Genomic DNA, 21,295 nt, shown 5'->3' with positions numbered 1-21,295 from the left:
ATTTGAGCTATCATTTGTGGCCAGGTCGCTTTTGAAAAAACCTATATAGTTCAGTGGGCCTTGCCTGGTAAAATTAAAAAAACATTTGAGTTATTTTTTAAGAGTGCACTTCACCAATGGATGCCGAGCACAACGTTAATAAATTGCAATATGGTCATCTCCATAAGTGATGTACACAGTGGACAAAGGGCACAATGGTTAGCCACTTGCAATGGGACCCGAGTTTTTCTCATCCACGGATGGCATCCGTGACGAAGTGGCATATCAACCGTTCTTGGGGCCTCACCTTTATAAAATCAACTTGCGCAAATATGTTTAAGCAACCTCCATGTCACATGTCTTACCAATTAACTGGCCACACCCAGCATAGCATTTGATGTACTTTATATTTCAATGCATGTTCACATCAGCTTATGACTTGGCCCTTAGCCACTGGGGATATGTAACGTACTGTGTACTGAATCTCCTGAAGCAAAGAGGCTGCCGTTCTTGATTTTTCACGCTCGTGTGTTCCCTGTTGCAGGCCTGGCTCCGTGATAGTCGAGTCAACAGCTGCGTATGCAAACACGGCACCCGACGCAACGGTTGCTCTGTCCGAGCTGACCTCCAACACATTTTTGCCTGGTGGTATCCTGCAGCTCGACCCTGCAGCAAGCAGCGTGGGTGGCGTTGCACGTGAGTCCTCGCTGAGCCCCATCTCTCGCTACCCCCCCCCCCGGTCCAGGCCCCTTTTTATGAACGTTAAATGTTTTTATATCTTACCTATAAAATAATGGATGAGTAATCGGTCAATTGTTATGATTAGTAATGAATTGTCGATTAGTAATTGGTTGTAATGTGCTATTTAATAACTAAACCCAATTACTATAACCACTCAAGTGCAGAAATTAAAGGTGAGGGGGGGGAGGTTATATAATAGATTAGTAATCGGTTAATTGTTATGATTAGTAATGAATTTTCGATTAGTAATTAGTTGTAATGTGTGTTATTGTGATTATATACTTTGTTAATAATCAGTTAATTAGTATGTTTCCCCAATAAGGAATTAAAATATGTATTTAATAATATGCTTCCAGGCTGCACTAAGCCTGTAGCTGTCAGAGCGATTAAAGTTATTTCTATTTTTCTCAATTTCAATGAATTATCTAATTAGTCTTTGCCAGTAATTCGTTTTACACAACACTTCAACGTTATCAAAATCAATTGAGTGTCCTTGTTGGCAAGCGTGTTCTGCCACTGTCGACAGTTGTGTTTGAGGTAATTTAATATTTATTTGTTCTTTTAGTCTTAAGCTGATGTTACATCCTGTCTGTCCAATATAGCATCTAATCTTAATTTAGGAGCTTTCGTGACTGCAGGAATTATTCTTTGGTTCTTTTCGGTTAAGTCACGTCTAAAAATAAAATAATAAATTAAAATAACATATTACGACGTTTCGATTGCAACACAAGCAATCATCATCAGGTATAAAATAAATAGCAACAAAAAATCTAACTAGAAAACTATAGACAGACATACAAGCAGACAGACATCACAACGGCACACAGAGAGAGGACACACATCGGCACAAAGAGAGGGGTTGTCTCTATGACGGTCCCTTAAATATAGAGAGGAGGGGCGAGAACGGAGAGAGGGAGGGGGCAGAGAGAATTAGCATATCAATGAGTGTACGCCAACGTGCTGCTGCTGCAAGTAAGATGACAATGTGGAACGCGCACGCAAAATTGAAAACTAGGAGACAGGCACACGAAAATTAAATAACCCAGCAAAATATCGAAATGTGATGTAATACAACACAGAGTCGGTTAACACACAATTAACGCATAGCCTGGTTTTGCTGGGTTATTTAATTTTCGTGTGCCTGTCTCCTAGTTTTCAATTTTGCGTGCGCGTTCCACATTGTCATCTTACTTGCAGCAGCAGCAGTACGTTGGCGTACACTCATTGATATGCTAATTCTCTCTGCCCCCTCCCTCTCTCCGTTCTCGCCCCCCCTCTCTATATTTAAGGGACCGTCATAGAGACAACCCCTCTCTTTGTGCCGATGTGTGTCCTCTCTCTGTGTGCCGTTGTAATGTCTGTCTGCTTGTATGTCTGTCTATAGTTTTCTAGTTAGATTTTTTGTTGCTATTTATTTTATACCTGATGATGATTGCTTGTGTTGCAATCGAAACGTCGTAATATGTTATTTTAATTTATTATTTTATTTTTAGACGTGACTTAACCGAAAAGAACCAAAGAATATAGCATCTGCCACATAAACAATTAATCCGATATAGCGTAAGACTAAAATAACACAAAGTATATACTGCTGCAGAGTGCGTAGTAACGACTATAGTGAGTAGATACTACTGCAGGGTCAGTAGTTACTACTATATACAGTTGGTAGCTACGACTGGTCTCCGTAAATACTACTGTACAGTCAATAGATAAAACTACATAGTCTAGAGATACTACTATAGTCCCTAGATTCTACTCACTCTATGGTATATATGGTATTTAGGTATATATGCGTAATTGTGGGGTAAAAATATTTTTTGAGGGGTGCGGGGGGGGGGTCGACAATTTTCGGAAACCTTAAAGATCGTCTATTTACCCCCCACTTTCTATAGCTTTTTGGACTTCTTGTTGATTGACAGACAAACGGCATGCCGGGCTTTCACAATAGCTTAGTATTTGTATATGTTATGTTTTTTTTAGAAATATATTTTTCCTCCGGGCAATGCCCGGGTACTTCCCGCTAGTAATTAATATTTCGTGTTTATGTTATTATTCCAGCAACAACTGCCCCTACCACTGTAGCAATGGCAAATACGACAGCCACTTCTCCATCGGCAAACGCAACGGCGAACGCCACAGCCATTCCTCTAACATCAACAAACGCCACGGCTGCTCCGCCAACAAACGCCACTGCGAACGCCACGGCCGCTCCGCCAATAAACGCCACGGTGAACGCCACGACAGTTCCGCCAACAAACGCCACGGTGAACGCCACGACAGTTCCGCCAACAAACGCCACGGTGAACGCCACGACAGTTCCGCCAACAAACGCCACGGTGAACGCCACGACAGTTCCGCCAACAAACGCCACGGTGAACGCCACGACAGTTCCGCCAACAAACGCCACGGTGAACGCCACGACAGTTCCGCCAACAAACGCCACGGTGAACGCCACGACAGTTCCGCCAACAAACGCCACGGTGAACGCCACGACAGTTCCGCCAACAAACGCCACGGTGAACGCCACGACAGTTCCGCCAACAAACGCCACGGTGAACGCCACGACAGTTCCGCCAACAAACGCCACGGTGAACGCCACGACAGTTCCGCCAACAAACGCCACGGTGAACGCCACGGCAGTTCCGCCAACAAACGCCACGGTGAACGCCACGGCAGTTCCGCCAACAAACGCCACGGTGAACGCCACGGCAGTTCCGCCAACAAACGCCACGGTGAACGCCACGGCAGTTCCGCCAACAAACGCCACGGTGAACGCCACGGCAGTTCCGCCAACAAACGCCACGGTGAACGCCACGGCAGTTCCGCCAACAAACGCCACGGTGAACGCCACGGCAGCTCCGCCAACAAACGCCACGGCAGTTCCGCCAACAAACGCCACGGTGAACGGCACGGCAGTTCCGCCAACAAACAGTACAAGCACGGCGACCACAGTAAAAACTCCAACCGCCGGGCCAAACGTAGCTTACTCTGTATTTTTTAAGATTGTCAATGAAGGCTTTACAGCCGAGCTGGCCAACAACACAAGTCCAGCTTACAAAGTCCTTGAAGACAAGATTGTGCTACAGGTAAACCAAAAGGAAAAAAAACTTTTGACCGTTTATACTACGTAGCTTTTCAGTCGTGTGCCATAGCTCCCTCTTTTGTGGTTATACCACATGTTCAGGATGTCAGAAGTTGTCTGCTCCACATGCTTGGAAATTGGAGGAACCGAATTCGGTTGAACTAAATTGGGTTGAGTTCCTGAAGCTCCCAGCACGTGGTCTAAAACAATGCACATCATGCCGAACACACCGGTACTTACATTTTATTTATGATAAAGATTTTTGGACTGGGTTGCATAAATGTATATCTGTCATACAGCCACCTCCACCTAATACGTTTTTTTCACGTGAACAAAATGTGCCAATTAGTTACTACTTCAGCACACTGGTGTGTTAGAGACCAAACCCACAACATTTGCAATTGAGTGGTGTTTTGCTGTAAATTACAACCATCATCAGGCAAATGTTGAAGTCGATGGACAGCCTTACTTAACTGGCTGTCGGGTGAAGGTGGATGTATGACACATTTACATGATCAAACCCAAAAAACTTGTTTTTTGAATGATTTAATTTTACCTGAACTTGTTTAGACTACTGTCAGATAATTAGAAAATTATAACCATGACACTGTCATTTTGTCTTTTTGTGTATGTTTAGCTTGATCAAATTTTCAGAAAAAAGTACGGATCAAAGTTCAGCAAGACCCATGTCTTGCGCTTCTGGTAAGATTTTTGTTTCGTAGACTTGTTGCAATTTATTTTTCACTTATGTTGTCCATGCAAAGTTGAGCCATATTTAAGAAAACAAAAAATGTCCAGAGGCTTTCCAGGCCAAATATTATCAGAAACATCTGTTTAACCAAAGCAACCAGTAGGCCAATTTTGCCCCACAGTCTCATCAGCAGACTCGAGCTTGTTTTTTAAGTACGGCTGGGTTGCCAGGTGTTTATTAGCAAGAGCATTCCATATAAACTACGGCCTTAGTCAACGCATGAAGAATAATGGATAACTTCTGCTGATGAGCCACCGAAGGTCAAATATGTTACGCGCTTATGCAAGCAAGTTTTGTTGGATAATACTTTTGTCTGGAAAGGTCATAGGCTAGTGTACAGTCTTATTTTATTGCTGTGGAGAGATGCATTTAGGGTTGGGGTTCATATTTAATTAACCATGATGCCCAACTATATAATGGGATTTTTTTTATTTTGTACTGAAGCCTTTTAGGGACTATTCTCATTTGTAATATATCAGAATCGGTTATCCGATTTTTTTTTTTTTAAAGAAAATCTCTTTTCGAAAGCTTCACAACATCAGATTTCACTGAAACAGTTGTTCATCGGCAATAATTGCCTAAGGGTCCGCACCCTGTCTGCCAACCAAGATTTCGACTGAACTTGCCAATGGCGAGAGCCACTCTGTCTGCCATGGAGCTACCGTGGGTTTTAATGTAAGCAACACATCAAACCTCAACCTGCTTGATTTTGCTTTCTCCACAGGAGTGGTTCAGTCAACGTTGATGCCGAAGCAATATTTGTGAACGACAGCCCACCAGTGAAGGAAAATGTGCTGAGGGCCTTTGTGAGCGGCTTGGATCCAAATGCTACAATTCCAAATACATTACTGCAGCTGGCAACTAGCTCTATTAACGTGTCTGGTAAATACTCAACTTCTCTTTTGTCATACAAACATTTCTCCATCCCAAATATTCCACCATTTCTGTTTTGAAAAATGGCCTATCCAAATGATCTCTCTCAAGCTATGGTCCTTTCTTTTCGGTGGTTAATCATGTTGTTTATGTTTTGGATCCATGTGTAAAATTACTGCGCCGTTGCTGGTCCACCTGTAGTAGAGCCAGCCATGAAATTCCAAAAGGCCATTTTTCCATAAGTTTCTTGGTGGTGACTTTCCTTTACGTACATTTTTAAAATGCGTGGAACCTGAAAGCGGATTGAGTTAATAATATATGAAGGCGAGGGTAATGTACACTTTTATACGTAGGAATTAAACCTATAATTGTTCCACCCAGTTGAGTTTAAACCACATTTAAAAGAAGTGCAAAGGGCAATAGAGAAGCCAATTTTTAAGTCTGTAAATATGTAAAAATGCAAGTGCCAGAGGGGACATTTCAGATTGGAACGTGCCTTGTTGGTAGACATTTAGAAAATTCCCCAACTGGCCCCAATCCCTCCCCCCCCCCACTTTTTAAATCCTTTATATTAAGTTTGCTTGCGTGCTTGCTTGCTTGCTTACGACCGTGCAAATCTTTCGGTCGTTTTTTAACCCACTTCCCGTGATCCAATCGAGCTGACATTTTGCACACAGACTCGTTGTGCGAGACAATTAATGTTCGTGAAAAAAAAATTAAAATTTTTTACACTTTTTAGGCAAACATTTTTTATTTTACATTTATTCAAATAGAACTCATTCATGGCTTTGGCTGAACGTCACAGTGTAGGATCCCAGAGCGTAACCCCTCCATAGGTCGTGGCGGAGTAGCGCAGTTGGTAGCGCCCTCGCTTCCCATGCCAAAGGTCGCGGGATCGATCCCCGCGTCCTCCACAGGCGAATATATTTTTAAATCCTTTATATTAAGTTCGCTTGCTTGCTTAGGACCGTGCAAATCTTTCGGTCGTTTTTTAACCCACTTCCCGTGATCCAATCGAGCTGACATTTTCCACACAGACTCGTTGTGCGTGACAATTAATTTGCGTGAAATTTTTTCCCCAAAATTTTACACTGTTTAGGGAAAAAAAATTAAGTATTTAATTACCAATTGCTTAATGGTGGCAGACAATCATCTGACCCATAGGTGGCAGCCATCTCAAGCCAGAGGACGAGAGGACTAGCCGCCACGCATATAAAGGATTTATAGTGAAAAACTTTGTTTTTACGGGTTAATTTTTTCCACCTTGAACCATCATCCTGACCCATGAGACCACACCCATCGCAAGCTTTCTCAATTTTGGCTATCCACCGTGTCATGTAAGACATTGCTGTAGAATCTTTGTCCGAAATAATTTCTGCAAAAGTAAGGCAGACATGCATTTTTTAAAGCACTTTTGAATCGAGCACTTTGTGCAGCTAAAGTTGAAACCCGTGATATGTTGGCCACATTTTGTTTGCGTTCAGTTTTTTCATTGCTCGCTCAAATTGACTGCCGCATGTGTGGAACATTGGTGATATCATCTTGGCATGCAATTTGTTGCATATATTGTTTAAGTTTTGTTGCAATTGGGGGGGGGGGGGTAAATGCTGCAAATTTTTTGTTTCACATTCCTTAGAAATATTTCCCCTTTTGTACATTGTCATCAGCTATTGTCTATCCTCACTGAACAAACCCTCCCTGAAATCCCACATGTTTATGCAATTACTGCACATGCGCTGATCTCATCACCGCAAAGGGTCCTCCTCCCCTTATCAATGAGCCATCATCCCTTCTTGCCATGGCCTGCTCAAGCCCATTTTCTGGCTACGTCGGGCACATGTCTACTATAATGTGCTGTCAATTTTTAAAAAGAATGATTTGTACAGCTGTTTTAAAAATGAGCTCCTTTTGAAGATTTCAATATTAATTAAATATATCATGTGCATAACTTTCAGAAATTATCATTCTTGTAACTTTTATTTTAATCAACAGCATTAAGTAAACTCCAAGCTGAAAAATGATTCTGTATAGAATTGTATAATTGAATCTTGCACGTAATTATTCAGAACGCATTTACACTTGGATTTTAACACTTTGAAATGTTCTTGCAGATGCCACGCTTGCCACTCTGCCACTACTCAACGTAAACACTACCTTCCTCGCGATAAACAAGGTCTACACCAATGCCATGAATGACACCACCTCGCCTGAATACCTTGACCTCAGCAATCGGATCAACCAAGAGGTAAAGGCGCACCCACAAACAAGCTTGCGCTAAAACACACTCCAGTGCTTTTTCTTTGGACGCGCAGTGTGCTTTGTTGCCCGCAGAACAGTAGGCCTTTTTGGGCCATTGTAAAATATCCATAATTCCCGCACGGTAAATGTGACTATATCGCCCCAGATATATTCACTTGCTCACAAACAAAAATATTGCAGTGGCCTTTTTTTAAGATTCTGCATGGGCTTGCCCCCAGCAACCTTTCCTCTCCCTTGCTCTACTCTGACGCACATTCCGCCAATATAATCAAGGTCTTCGCTGAACAAATTTACTTGTCAACATTCCCCCGATGGAAGGACTCTACCTTGAGCCATTTTGTACTCTGTGACCTTCCCCAGTTCAAGTCCATTCCTTGAGACTTTCCTCATCTGCACATGACTGTCGCTGTCTATTGCAGCATCTTCATCCTAATGTCTACCACCACAACATCGTCTCCATTCTCCTTTCTGCCTTGTAGCTTTTCAACTCCTCTTCCTCTGGTCTGTTAAAAAATACCTCAACCTTCTAGGTGCGTGTGTGTGTCCTCTATATATTTTGTCAAATACAAAATTATATTGTAAATAATGACGACGATGACTAAAATGCACCCCATCTCGTTTTGTTGTGAACGTCAATCCCTTTCCCAACAGGTGCAGAGTATGTTCAGCAGTTATTCGGTGCAACCAGTGTCGGTGATGACAACCTTCTCGTGAGTTTTATATTCTTTGACTAAAACGTAAATTTTAGTGAAAGAGAAAAAAAACTAAATGCTGTTTAAAGTATTTTACTTATGTGTGAGTGTTTATAGATTAAGAGAGAAATTAACAAATCCATTTAAACATAAGAGTTGCTGGAGCCATCGTTCTGAAATGTGAAACGGATTTCTCCTGCAGGAACGTTTCCGGTGTGGTCAGCGTGACCTCCATAGCGTCATTCAACACCACGAGCCTCATCCCACCTGTAGACGTCTTCAACCTTCTGCGCGCCAAGATTGATAACAACTCTCAGTTGGCGAGCACTGGTGTCTACGTTAAAGAGTCGTCCATAGCCATCGATGGTAAAGACTTTCATTCTCCAGTAGTAGATCACACGGGCAGTCACGCGGCTACATAGTGCCAGAATTGTTTTGCCAACGGTGTGCAAAGGCATTGTGGAGGCGATTGGACCCCCAAAAACCAAACCTAATAAAATGTATTTAGCATCTCCAAGCTGCTGTAGATATCATGTAGATGCACAAGGATAACGCTCAACCTCGCGTATCTGCAGGATCTTGCTTTAATTGAATTCAGCAAACTCTTGCTCCAAAGCAGATGTCATAATGATTTGTGTCTTCCCGTGTCTCTTCTCCAGGTACCAAGCCCTACAATGTTGTCCCATTGGCGATGAATATCAACACCCCGTTCAATGCCGCTCTGGCCGACCGATCCAGCGCCGACTACAGCGCCCTGAACAGCAAATATGCAGGAGAGGTTGGTCGCTCGCTCCATAGTGCACCCCTAAAATTGATTGGTATAGTTAATAAAATTTGCCAAGTTATTGGCATGCTGCTGCAGTGTAATGGTGTGAGCATACTGGATTTGTAATCTCGGCATGGCAGTTGATATAACGGGTAAGTTTCCAAAATCCCCACGCCTGTCGTCCACCGAAAAATATAAATGCCAGTTGATCAGCAGGTGATTTGTATTGTGGAGTAAAGTGTGGGTATCCCCCACCTTCTTTTCCACGCTGTTCATAGGTCTTGAGAGTAGGCCAAATGCACTCTCGACTGAATCTGAGGAGCAATTTTGTCTTTGGGCCAACAGTGGTGTGAGGTCGGAAAATGAATGCTATGTCAATTATAAGATAACTAATTTATCAAATAATACATTTGCTGCCATTTATCAAGCTGCTGCGAGATAAAGGCCTCCATACACGTTATTGGTCATGGAGGTTGTTTGGCCATACTTCACCATGCTGGTCAATGCAGAAGGTGGTGAGATGAGGTTCATTTATTGCTCGTCACCAATTATGACACTGCTGCAGAGTGTGACCATGAGTTGTCTTTTTCATTGTCTTGTTTCAGTTGAAAAATATTCTGCAATCAAAGTATGGACCCAACGTGCTCTTACTGGACACAACATTCAGGTAGGTTCCTGTTGTCAATGCTACCAATGTAAATAATGTGAGCGGGTAGATGTTATTACAGCATAGGAATATGGTATCGTATACCTTTTAATCATGTACGGAGGTGTGAGCAGAACACAGGAAAGCTAAATACATCCAAGTAGTTTGGGGGGGGGGGGACTCGGCCCCTTTGCTTGGGCTCTGCCCATTTTCTCACTTCTCCTAATCAATTCCAAGTTCTTGGTAAGGCCTTTCCCTTCTATATATGGCGTGGGAACTATAACGGATGCATGACAAAGCAGATACTCATTCCGTTTTAGGGTTTATATTGATCGTGTAGCTGTTTTTTAAATCAAATCTTATACTTTTGATATATTTTTTTGAATTATGCTTGTAAACAAGGATTGTTGATTTATGCATAATCACAGTTGGGTTCATGGCATGAGACCATAGACAAAACCAGTAAAAGATGGTAGAAACCTAGATGTTAAAAAATATATAACATCTTTGAATAGTTCATGATGAAGAGGGCTAATCATTAATGCCTACTTTAAATGAAATGTGGGAAAAAAAAATTTGTCCCAAATTATAAAGTTGCTGCTTTTTTTTGTTTCTCCAGTGACAGCCCACCGGGGGTGCTGTCTTCGACTGATGTGATCTTCAGTTCAGACACCATCGTGAACAATACAGAACTTCGTTCCCTCATTGAAAACGCCACCACCTTCCCAGAACAGACCTTTGGAGGGTCTGGTCTCACAGTGGATGTAACGACGCTCTCTGTTGCCGGTGAGCAGCTATGCTTTTCATAGTTGTTGTTTTCTTCCTCTTCACAATTTTATTTACGAGTTGCTGCCATAGTGTTTGATTTGTTGACTTGCGATCCAGAGGCCACCGGTTTGAATTTCTGGTGCGAAAGTTAAAATAATTGACACGTTTTTTTGAAACCTGCCCCCAATCTGCCGCTGTTCACCCAGCAATATGATTGGATGTTCCACAGTTCATCGCACAGTGCGCAAACTGCTTCTCCTTAAATAAGAGTACATTTAAGTCTTAACACTGGGGTGAACGTGCATCCTTGTAATTTGTTGCCTGCACCACTGCTGGTGAGAAGGGATTTCATGAGAGGCCTTTTATAAGAAAAGGGTATTTTTGGCCTACTCTTCCACAATGGCCAGACCTTTGTAAAAGGTGAATACGCACACTTGACCCAGCTCGTCGACTAACTGGGGTTTTTGCCTTAACTGCCCTGTCAGATGATGAAATCGAACTGGTGGTCTCTGGATTACAAATCCCAGTGTGCGAACAATTGCACCACAGTAGCATTCCTTCACCACTGTTCCCTTTTTTAAATCCATTGATACTCAGTAAATGCTGCATATAAATATATATAATGTAAAATGCTGAGACCATAATTAATTTACATTTTAAAGACAAGCATTTTGTATGTGTACGGATTTCCACCAACCTTTCCCTAACACGTGCTGTTTTTATTCCCTTGCTGTTTTCAGGCAACCCATCCAACTATATCACACAGTTTATTACACTCCGCATCCTTAACAGGGATTTCACTTCCGACCTAACCAACGTCAGCAGCGATGCCTACAAAAACCTCACCAAAGACGTTTGGAAAGGGGTGAGCAGATTCAAAAATGCATACTGGTACTTTTTTTCTTTCAAATAATAACAGGCCTTCAGAAATGCCTTGCCAAGATTTAAGTGTCGGGGAGGTGTCCTGCATTGGAAAACGATGAATACTTTTCTTAAACCTCCCCAGCAGTACAACTCCACAGTTGGTTGCTTGTAGTGGGGCAAAGTGCGAGTATCCAAACCTCGTCTAAGAGGTCTGGCCAGAGTGGAAGAGTAGGCTAAAATTCATTCAAAAGGGGGGTGATAGTTTCTACTAGTTGAAAGTCTGCCTGTAGTGGTAAGCAAAGCAGTTAAAAATCGGAGGCAAATATTTCCTCCAAGCATCAGGATGTTGATACTCTGTATTGTAGATGAAACTACAGTAATGTAATGAGCCTGGAAGGTTCATGATAGTTTAAAATAGTAAGTACCCTGTACTCGATTTGTGTAATTTTTGTTAACCAATCGGATCTTTGTGAAGCCCTTGGTACTAAAACACTGGTATTCAACCTTAAGCAGCCATCTCAAACGTAGGCGATGGGAGTAGTTGGAAGCCACAAACTGCTATTGAACCTAATGGCGGGACCCCGGGGTTCCATAAGCCCCCGGCTCTCGCATAAACTGCGTTGCAACATAATTTTAGGTCCGTTGAAGGCGTACGATACGGCAATCCATTCCTCGCGACAAGCTCTACATGATGCACTAATCAAAGTTTTGTTCATGACTACGGCAATTTTGGTAACGACGGGTGCTTGGTGAAGAACGAGAGGATTGCTTTCTGGTGGGTCGCGGCGTTTGTGCGCGATGGGACGGAGTCGCCAAAAAAACATTGATTAATTACGCGTTTTACTTCCGTTTATTCGGGGCCCCAGGGTCCTGCCATGAGGTTCAATTGCTGACCCATCCGTTCTTGATGTTTTGCAGATTAATGATGTGCTGAAACCAAAGCACAACAACCTGCAGTACATCCTCATCAAAAAATTCAGGTATGTTGAAATAACCTATTAGACCCTTGGAGGAGGGGCACAACCATAACATTTATTTACGGCACATGTCCCATTCGCTGGAGACTGATGTAGATGGATGTGAAAAGACCAGGTTTTTAAACAGCGGTTGCATTATCCATGAACAGGCGACCTGTGGTTTACAATTTAAGACGAATCCTTTTCCAAACAACTGGTTAAAATAAATCAAACAAAGGCTACTAAATGGACAGTACAATGTTATGCCTTCATTGAGATTAGTTCTGCATTTTAAATTTCTACAAGGGGGTGCCACGGTGGCGAGATGCCAACTACTTTGCCTTGTAAACAGGAAGTTGTGGGTTCGATGCCAACCCTGACACCTATATATTTGGAGTTTGCATGTTCTCCCTGTTGTGACGTAGATTTTTTTCCAGGGGCCTCCGTAATTTTTCCCATCCACATTTTAGAAGCATCTAATTAGATTATTTGGCTGCTATTAATTTCCACATGATTAGCCACTTATTTGAGCTATCATTTGTGGCCAGGTCGCTTTTGAAAAAACCTATATAGTTCAGTGGGCCTTGCCTGGTAAAATTAAAAAAACATTTGAGTTATTTTTTAAGAGTGCACTTCACCAATGGATGCCGAGCACAACGTTAATAAATTGCAATATGGTCATCTCCATAAGTGATGTACACAGTGGACAAAGGGCACAATGGTTAGCCACTTGCAATGGGACCCGAGTTTTTCTCATCCACGGATGGCATATCAACCGTTCTTGGGGCCTCACCTTTATAAAATCAACTTGCGCAAATATGTTTAAGCAACCTCCATGTCACATGTCTTACCAATTAACTGGCCACACCCAGCATAGCATTTGATGTACTTTATATTTCAATGCATGTTCACATCAGCTTATGACTTGGCCCTTAGCCACTGGGGATATGTAACGTACTGTGTACTGAATCTCCTGAAGCAAAGAGGCTGCCGTTCTTGATTTTTCACGCTCGTGTGTTCCCTGTTGCAGGCCTGGCTCCGTGATAGTCGAGTCAACAGCTGCGTATGCAAACACGGCACCCGACGCAACGATTGCTCTGTCCGAGCTGACCTCCAACACATTTTTGCCTGGTGGTATCCTGCAGCTCGACCCTGCAGCAAGCAGCGTGGGTGGCGTTGCACGTGAGTCCTCGCTGAGCCCCATCTCTCGCTACCCCCCCCCCCCGGTCCAGGCCCCTTTTTATGAACGTTAAATGTTTTTATATCTTACCTATAAAATAATGGATGAGTAATCGGTCAATTGTTATGATTAGTAATGAATTGTCGATTAGTAATTGGTTGTAATGTGCTATTTAATAACTAAACCCAATTACTATAACCACTCAAGTGCAGAAATTAAAGGTGAGGGGGGGGAGGTTATATAATAGATTAGTAATCGGTTAATTGTTATGATTAGTAATGAATTTTCGATTAGTAATTAGTTGTAATGTGTGTTATTGTGATTATATACTTTGTTAATAATCAGTTAATTAGTATGTTTCCCCAATAAGGAATTAAAATATGTATTTAATAATATGCTTCCAGGCTGCACTAAGCCTGTAGCTGTCAGAGCGATTAAAGTTATTTCTATTTTTCTCAATTTCAATGAATTATCTAATTAGTCTTTGCCAGTAATTCGTTTTACACAACACTTCAACGTTATCAAAATCAATTGAGTGTCCTTGTTGGCAAGCGTGTTCTGCCACTGTCGACAGTTGTGTTTGAGGTAATTTAATATTTATTTGTTCTTTTAGTCTTAAGCTGATGTTACATCCTGTCTGTCCAATATAGCATCTAATCTTAATTTAGGAGCTTTCGTGACTGCAGGAATTATTCTTTGGTTCTTTTCGGTTAAGTCACGTCTAAAAATAAAATAATAAATTAAAATAACATATTACGACGTTTCGATTGCAACACAAGCAATCATCATCAGGTATAAAATAAATAGCAACAAAAAATCTAACTAGAAAACTATAGACAGACATACAAGCAGACAGACATCACAACGGCACACAGAGAGAGGACACACATCGGCACAAAGAGAGGGGTTGTCTCTATGACGGTCCCTTAAATATAGAGAGGAGGGGCGAGAACGGAGAGAGGGAGGGGGCAGAGAGAATTAGCATATCAATGAGTGTACGCCAACGTGCTGCTGCTGCAAGTAAGATGACAATGTGGAACGCGCACGCAAAATTGAAAACTAGGAGACAGGCACACGAAAATTAAATAACCCAGCAAAATATCGAAATGTGATGTAATACAACACAGAGTCGGTTAACACACAATTAACGCATAGCGTGGTTTTGCTGGGTTATTTAATTTTCGTGTGCCTGTCTCCTAGTTTTCAATTTTGCGTGCGCGTTCCACATTGTCATCTTACTTGCAGCAGCAGCAGTACGTTGGCGTACACTCATTGATATGCTAATTCTCTCTGCCCCCTCCCTCTCTCCGTTCTCGCCCCCCCTCTCTATATTTAAGGGACCGTCATAGAGACAACCCCTCTCTTTGTGCCGATGTGTGTCCTCTCTCTGTGTGCCGTTGTAATGTCTGTCTGCTTGTATGTCTGTCTATAGTTTTCTAGTTAGATTTTTTGTTGCTATTTATTTTATACCTGATGATGATTGCTTGTGTTGCAATCGAAACGTCGTAATATGTTATTTTAATTTATTATTTTATTTTTAGACGTGACTTAACCGAAAAGAACCAAAGAATATAGCATCTGCCACATAAACAATTAATCCGATATAGCGTAAGACTAAAATAACACAAAGTATATACTGCTGCAGAGTGCGTAGTAACGACTATAGTGAGTAGATACTACTGCAGGGTCAGTAGTTACTACTATATACAGTTGGTAGCTACGACTGGTCTCCGTAAATACTACTGTACAGTCAATAGATAAAACTACATAGTCTAGAGATACTACTATAGTCCCTAGATCAGTGCCGGCCCGAGCCTCTTGGGGGCCCTAAGCAGAATTTGATTTGGGGGCCCCCCTCCCACCACGCAGACTCATCTGTGCTAGAAGATTATTGACACAAATGTCACACTATAATGTTATAGCGAATATTATAAACGAATACAGTGAGGTTATGTATTAATAAAAAATAAAAACAACACTTAAAATACTTCACTCTTTTATTAAAACTTCTGAATACAAACGGTCACAAAAAACATATTAAATAAATTATTTGCAAATGTGCATTAAATGTGCAATCTTTTAAATAAAACCAAAATAGACAAACATTAATCTAATCAAAAATAGAATGTTACAAAAAAAAAGATACTTAAATAATGAAAGCAAACATAAGAACAGCAAGGGTTCAACAATGTCAACTGTACAACAATGACCTCAAAATCGTTCCTTCCTAGCTTTTCTGGAGGCAAAGTCACTAATGACATCATTGTATGGTATTGCTTGGCCAACTTTGTTATTAATACTAATGACTGCAAGTCCACTTAGTCTTTCCTGGGCCATTGATGATCTCAAATATGTTTTTATCAATTTGAGCTTGGAAAAGCTCCTCTCTGCTGAGGCAACTGACACAGGCAGAGTGCAGGCTATCCTGAGAGCTACCCAAAGATTTGGGTAAAGCTCACACATCTCATTTTGTGAGAGGTATGTGAGAAGCTCAAAGGCAGTCATCATAGTTTGGGGAAGTTCAGGAAGACTCTCTATCTCTACTGCCAGTGCGCTACCATCAATATCAGCCTCCTCTCCACAAGAGAGTTTTTCCCCAAGAAGCTCACATTGTTCCCTCCGGACCTTTTGATCTAGCTCCCTAAAATTGAGCAGCACTCCAAAGTTCTCTTTAACCTCACTTAGAGACTTAAATCTATCCTCCAATGACAGAATACTACGGTCCACTACAGCATTAAAAAATGACACTTCCAGCCTCTTCATAGCGTCCACTATCGGCTCATCTGCAGCCTCATAGGCAAAGTGCCTTTTTGTAGAACGCAATCGCTTCTCTTTCAGCACTGCTTCTGTGTTCATCCGCTCACAAATTTCTTTAGCAGATGTCTGTGCATCACAGAAGCCTGTTTTTCGGTAACTGATAAGTTCGCCTTTGTTCTTTTTTACAAGGTTAACCGCTACATCAAGCTGCATGTTGGTTGACTGTAGAAGCTTGCTCGTGATGTTAATTTTAGACAAAATGTCACACCAGACAACACAACAAATCTGAAACCTAAATGAACCTATCTCTTCCGCAAGGGAGTTGGCTTCAACAGCCACTACAGGGTCAGTCGCTTTACTTCTCAGTTCTAGCAGGGCTTCCCTCACCTTCTCTGACTGGTAGCGCAAAGCTTCAATACTTTTTATCTTGTCTTGAATCATTTATTCATTCATTCATTAATTCATTTATATCACTTGTTTAAGTTATTTAATTGTAAAAAAAAAAAACGATTCGGGGGCCCCCTGGTGGCCAGGGGGCCCCAAGCAGCCGCTTAGTTCGCTTATGCCTCGGGCCGGCCCTGCCCTAGATTCTACTCACTCTATGGTATATATGGTATTTAGGTATATATGCGTAATTGTGGGGTAAAAATATTTTTTGAGGGGTGCGGGGGGGGGGTCGACAATTTTCGGAAACCTTAAAGATCGTCTATTTACCCCCCACTTTCTATAGCTTTTTGGACTTCTTGTTGATTGACAGACAAACGGCATGCCGGGCTTTCACAATAGCTTAGTATTTGTATATGTTATGTTTTTTTTAGAAATATATTTTTCCTCCGGGCAATGCCCGGGTACTTCCCGCTAGTAATTAATATTTCGTGTTTATGTTATTATTCCAGCAACAACTGCCCCTACCACTGTAGCAATGGCAAATACGACAGCCACTTCTCCATCGGCAAACGCAACGGCGAACGCCACAGCCATTCCTCTAACATCAACAAACGCCACGGCTGCTCCGCCAACAAACGCCACTGCGAACGCCACGGCCGCTCCGCCAATAAACGCCACGGTGAACGCCACGACAGTTCCGCCAACAAACGCCACGGTGAACGCCACGACAGTTCCGCCAACAAACGCCACGGTGAACGCCACGACAGTTCCGCCAACAAACGCCACGGTGAACGCCACGACAGTTCCGCCAACAAACGCCACGGTGAACGCCACGACAGTTCCGCCAACAAACGCCACGGTGAACGCCACGACAGTTCCGCCAACAAACGCCACGGTGAACGCCACGACAGTTCCGCCAACAAACGCCACGGTGAACGCCACGACAGTTCCGCCAACAAACGCCACGGTGAACGCCACGACAGTTCCGCCAACAAACGCCACGGTGAACGCCACGACAGTTCCGCCAACAAACGCCACGGTGAACGCCACGACAGTTCCGCCAACAAACGCCACGGTGAACGCCACGGCAGTTCCGCCAACAAACGCCACGGTGAACGCCACGGCAGTTCCGCCAACAAACGCCACGGTGAACGCCACGGCAGTTCCGCCAACAAACGCCACGGTGAACGCCACGGCAGTTCCGCCAACAAACGCCACGGTGAACGCCACGGCAGTTCCGCCAACAAACGCCACGGTGAACGCCACGGCAGTTCCGCCAACAAACGCCACGGTGAACGCCACGGCAGCTCCGCCAACAAACGCCACGGCAGTTCCGCCAACAAACGCCACGGTGAACGGCACGGCAGTTCCGCCAACAAACAGTACAAGCACGGCGACCACAGTAAAAACTCCAACCGCCGGGCCAAACGTAGCTTACTCTGTATTTTTTAAGATTGTCAATGAAGGCTTTACAGCCGAGCTGGCCAACAACACAAGTCCAGCTTACAAAGTCCTTGAAGACAAGATTGTGCTACAGGTAAACCAAAAGGAAAAAAAACTTTTGACCGTTTATACTACGTAGCTTTTCAGTCGTGTGCCATAGCTCCCTCTTTTGTGGTTATACCACATGTTCAGGATGTCAGAAGTTGTCTGCTCCACATGCTTGGAAATTGGAGGAACCGAATTCGGTTGAACTAAATTGGGTTGAGTTCCTGAAGCTCCCAGCACGTGGTCTAAAACAATGCACATCATGCCGAACACACCGGTACTTACATTTTATTTATGATAAAGATTTTTGGACTGGGTTGCATAAATGTATATCTGTCATACAGCCACCTCCACCTAATACGTTTTTTTCACGTGAACAAAATGTGCCAATTAGTTACTACTTCAGCACACTGGTGTGTTAGAGACCAAACCCACAACATTTGCAATTGAGTGGTGTTTTGCTGTAAATTACAACCATCATCAGGCAAATGTTGAAGTCGATGGACAGCCTTACTTAACTGGCTGTCGGGTGAAGGTGGATGTATGACACATTTACATGATCAAACCCAAAAAACTTGTTTTTTGAATGATTTAATTTTACCTGAACTTGTTTAGACTACTGTCAGATAATTAGAAAATTATAACCATGACACTGTCATTTTGTCTTTTTGTGTATGTTTAGCTTGATCAAATTTTCAGAAAAAAGTACGGATCAAAGTTCAGCAAGACCCATGTCTTGCGCTTCTGGTAAGATTTTTGTTTCGTAGACTTGTTGCAATTTATTTTTCACTTATGTTGTCCATGCAAAGTTGAGCCATATTTAAGAAAACAAAAAATGTCCAGAGGCTTTCCAGGCCAAATATTATCAGAAACATCTGTTTAACCAAAGCAACCAGTAGGCCAATTTTGCCCCACAGTCTCATCAGCAGACTCGAGCTTGTTTTTTAAGTACGGCTGGGTTGCCAGGTGTTTATTAGCAAGAGCATTCCATATAAACTACGGCCTTAGTCAACGCATGAAGAATAATGGATAACTTCTGCTGATGAGCCACCGAAGGTCAAATATGTTACGCGCTTATGCAAGCAAGTTTTGTTGGATAATACTTTTGTCTGGAAAGGTCATAGGCTAGTGTACAGTCTTATTTTATTGCTGTGGAGAGATGCATTTAGGGTTGGGGTTCATATTTAATTAACCATGATGCCCAACTATATAATGGGATTTTTTTTATTTTGTACTGAAGCCTTTTAGGGACTATTCTCATTTGTAATATATCAGAATCGGTTATCCGATTTTTTTTTTTTTAAAGAAAATCTCTTTTCGAAAGCTTCACAACATCAGATTTCACTGAAACAGTTGTTCATCGGCAATAATTGCCTAAGGGTCCGCACCCTGTCTGCCAACCAAGATTTCGACTGAACTTGCCAATGGCGAGAGCCACTCTGTCTGCCATGGAGCTACCGTGGGTTTTAATGTAAGCAACACATCAAACCTCAACCTGCTTGATTTTGCTTTCTCCACAGGAGTGGTTCAGTCAACGTTGATGCCGAAGCAATATTTGTGAACGACAGCCCACCAGTGAAGGAAAATGTGCTGAGGGCCTTTGTGAGCGGCTTGGATCCAAATGCTACAATTCCAAATACATTACTGCAGCTGGCAACTAGCTCTATTAACGTGTCTGGTAAATACTCAACTTCTCTTTTGTCATACAAACATTTCTCCATCCCAAATATTCCACCATTTCTGTTTTGAAAAATGGCCTATCCAAATGATCTCTCTCAAGCTATGGTCCTTTCTTTTCGGTGGTTAATCATGTTGTTTATGTTTTGGATCCATGTGTAAAATTACTGCGCCGTTGCTGGTCCACCTGTAGTAGAGCCAGCCATGAAATTCCAAAAGGCCATTTTTCCATAAGTTTCTTGGTGGTGACTTTCCTTTACGTACATTTTTAAAATGCGTGGAACCTGAAAGCGGATTGAGTTAATAATATATGAAGGCGAGGGTAATGTACACTTTTATACGTAGGAATTAAACCTATAATTGTTCCACCCAGTTGAGTTTAAACCACATTTAAAAGAAGTGCAAAGGGCAATAGAGAAGCCAATTTTTAAGTCTGTAAATATGTAAAAATGCAAGTGCCAGAGGGGACATTTCAGATTGGAACGTGCCTTGTTGGTAGACATTTAGAAAATTCCCCAACTGGCCCCAATCCCTCCCCCCCCCCACTTTTTAAATCCTTTATATTAAGTTTGCTTGCGTGCTTGCTTGCTTGCTTACGACCGTGCAAATCTTTCGGTCGTTTTTTAACCCACTTCCCGTGATCCAATCGAGCTGACATTTTGCACACAGACTCGTTGTGCGAGACAATTAATGTTCGTGAAAAAAAAATTAAAATTTTTTACACTTTTTAGGCAAACATTTTTTATTTTACATTTATTCAAATAGAACTCATTCATGGCTTTGGCTGAACGTCACAGTGTAGGATCCCAGAGCGTAACCCCTCCATAGGTCGTGGCGGAGTAGCGCAGTTGGTAGCGCCCTCGCTTCCCATGCCAAAGGTCGCGGGATCGATCCCCGCGTCCTCCACAGGCGAATATATTTTTAAATCCTTTATATTAAGTTCGCTTGCTTGCTTAGGACCGTGCAAATCTTTCGGTCGTTTTTTAACCCACTTCCCGTGATCCAATCGAGCTGACATTTTCCACACAGACTCGTTGTGCGTGACAATTAATTTGCGTGAAATTTTTTCCCCAAAATTTTACACTGTTTAGGGAAAAAAAATTAAGTATTTAATTACCAATTGCTTAATGGTGGCAGACAATCATCTGACCCATAGGTGGCAGCCATCTCAAGCCAGAGGACGAGAGGACTAGCCGCCACGCATATAAAGGATTTATAGTGAAAAACTTTGTTTTTACGGGTTAATTTTTTCCACCTTGAACCATCATCCTGACCCATGAGACCACACCCATCGCAAGCTTTCTCAATTTTGGCTATCCACCGTGTCATGTAAGACATTGCTGTAGAATCTTTGTCCGAAATAATTTCTGCAAAAGTAAGGCAGACATGCATTTTTTAAAGCACTTTTGAATCGAGCACTTTGTGCAGC

The 21,295-nt window shown here is 42.4% G+C and overlaps 1 protein-coding gene across 1 annotated transcript in view; it reads left to right on the top strand.

Moving 5' to 3' along the window:
• Positions 1-21,295, top strand: part of LOC144945903 (uncharacterized) — a gene marked incomplete at its 5' end in the record, with an annotated part of 56,270 nt that overhangs the window by 9,527 nt on the left and 25,448 nt on the right. The window contains 16 exons of the mRNA XM_078874535.1: positions 524-675; positions 2,779-3,806; positions 4,440-4,504; positions 5,278-5,435; positions 7,538-7,671; positions 8,337-8,395; positions 8,580-8,743; positions 9,037-9,155; positions 9,749-9,810; positions 10,409-10,575; positions 11,298-11,422; positions 12,340-12,401; positions 13,408-13,559; positions 17,211-18,238; positions 18,872-18,936; positions 19,710-19,867. Of these exons, the coding sequence (XP_078730661.1) occupies positions 524-675; positions 2,779-3,806; positions 4,440-4,504; positions 5,278-5,435; positions 7,538-7,671; positions 8,337-8,395; positions 8,580-8,743; positions 9,037-9,155; positions 9,749-9,810; positions 10,409-10,575; positions 11,298-11,422; positions 12,340-12,401; positions 13,408-13,559; positions 17,211-18,238; positions 18,872-18,936; positions 19,710-19,867 (3,698 nt within the window). The remainder of the gene's footprint in view (positions 1-523; positions 676-2,778; positions 3,807-4,439; positions 4,505-5,277; positions 5,436-7,537; positions 7,672-8,336; positions 8,396-8,579; positions 8,744-9,036; positions 9,156-9,748; positions 9,811-10,408; positions 10,576-11,297; positions 11,423-12,339; positions 12,402-13,407; positions 13,560-17,210; positions 18,239-18,871; positions 18,937-19,709; positions 19,868-21,295) is intronic.

The sequence above is a fragment of the Lampetra fluviatilis genome, chromosome 39 (genome assembly GCF_964198595.1).
Source record: "Lampetra fluviatilis chromosome 39, kcLamFluv1.1, whole genome shotgun sequence".
NCBI lineage: Eukaryota > Metazoa > Chordata > Hyperoartia > Petromyzontiformes > Petromyzontidae > Lampetra > Lampetra fluviatilis.
The sequence above is the reverse complement of the archived record's forward strand: the minus strand, read 5'-3'. Positions and strand labels throughout refer to the sequence as shown.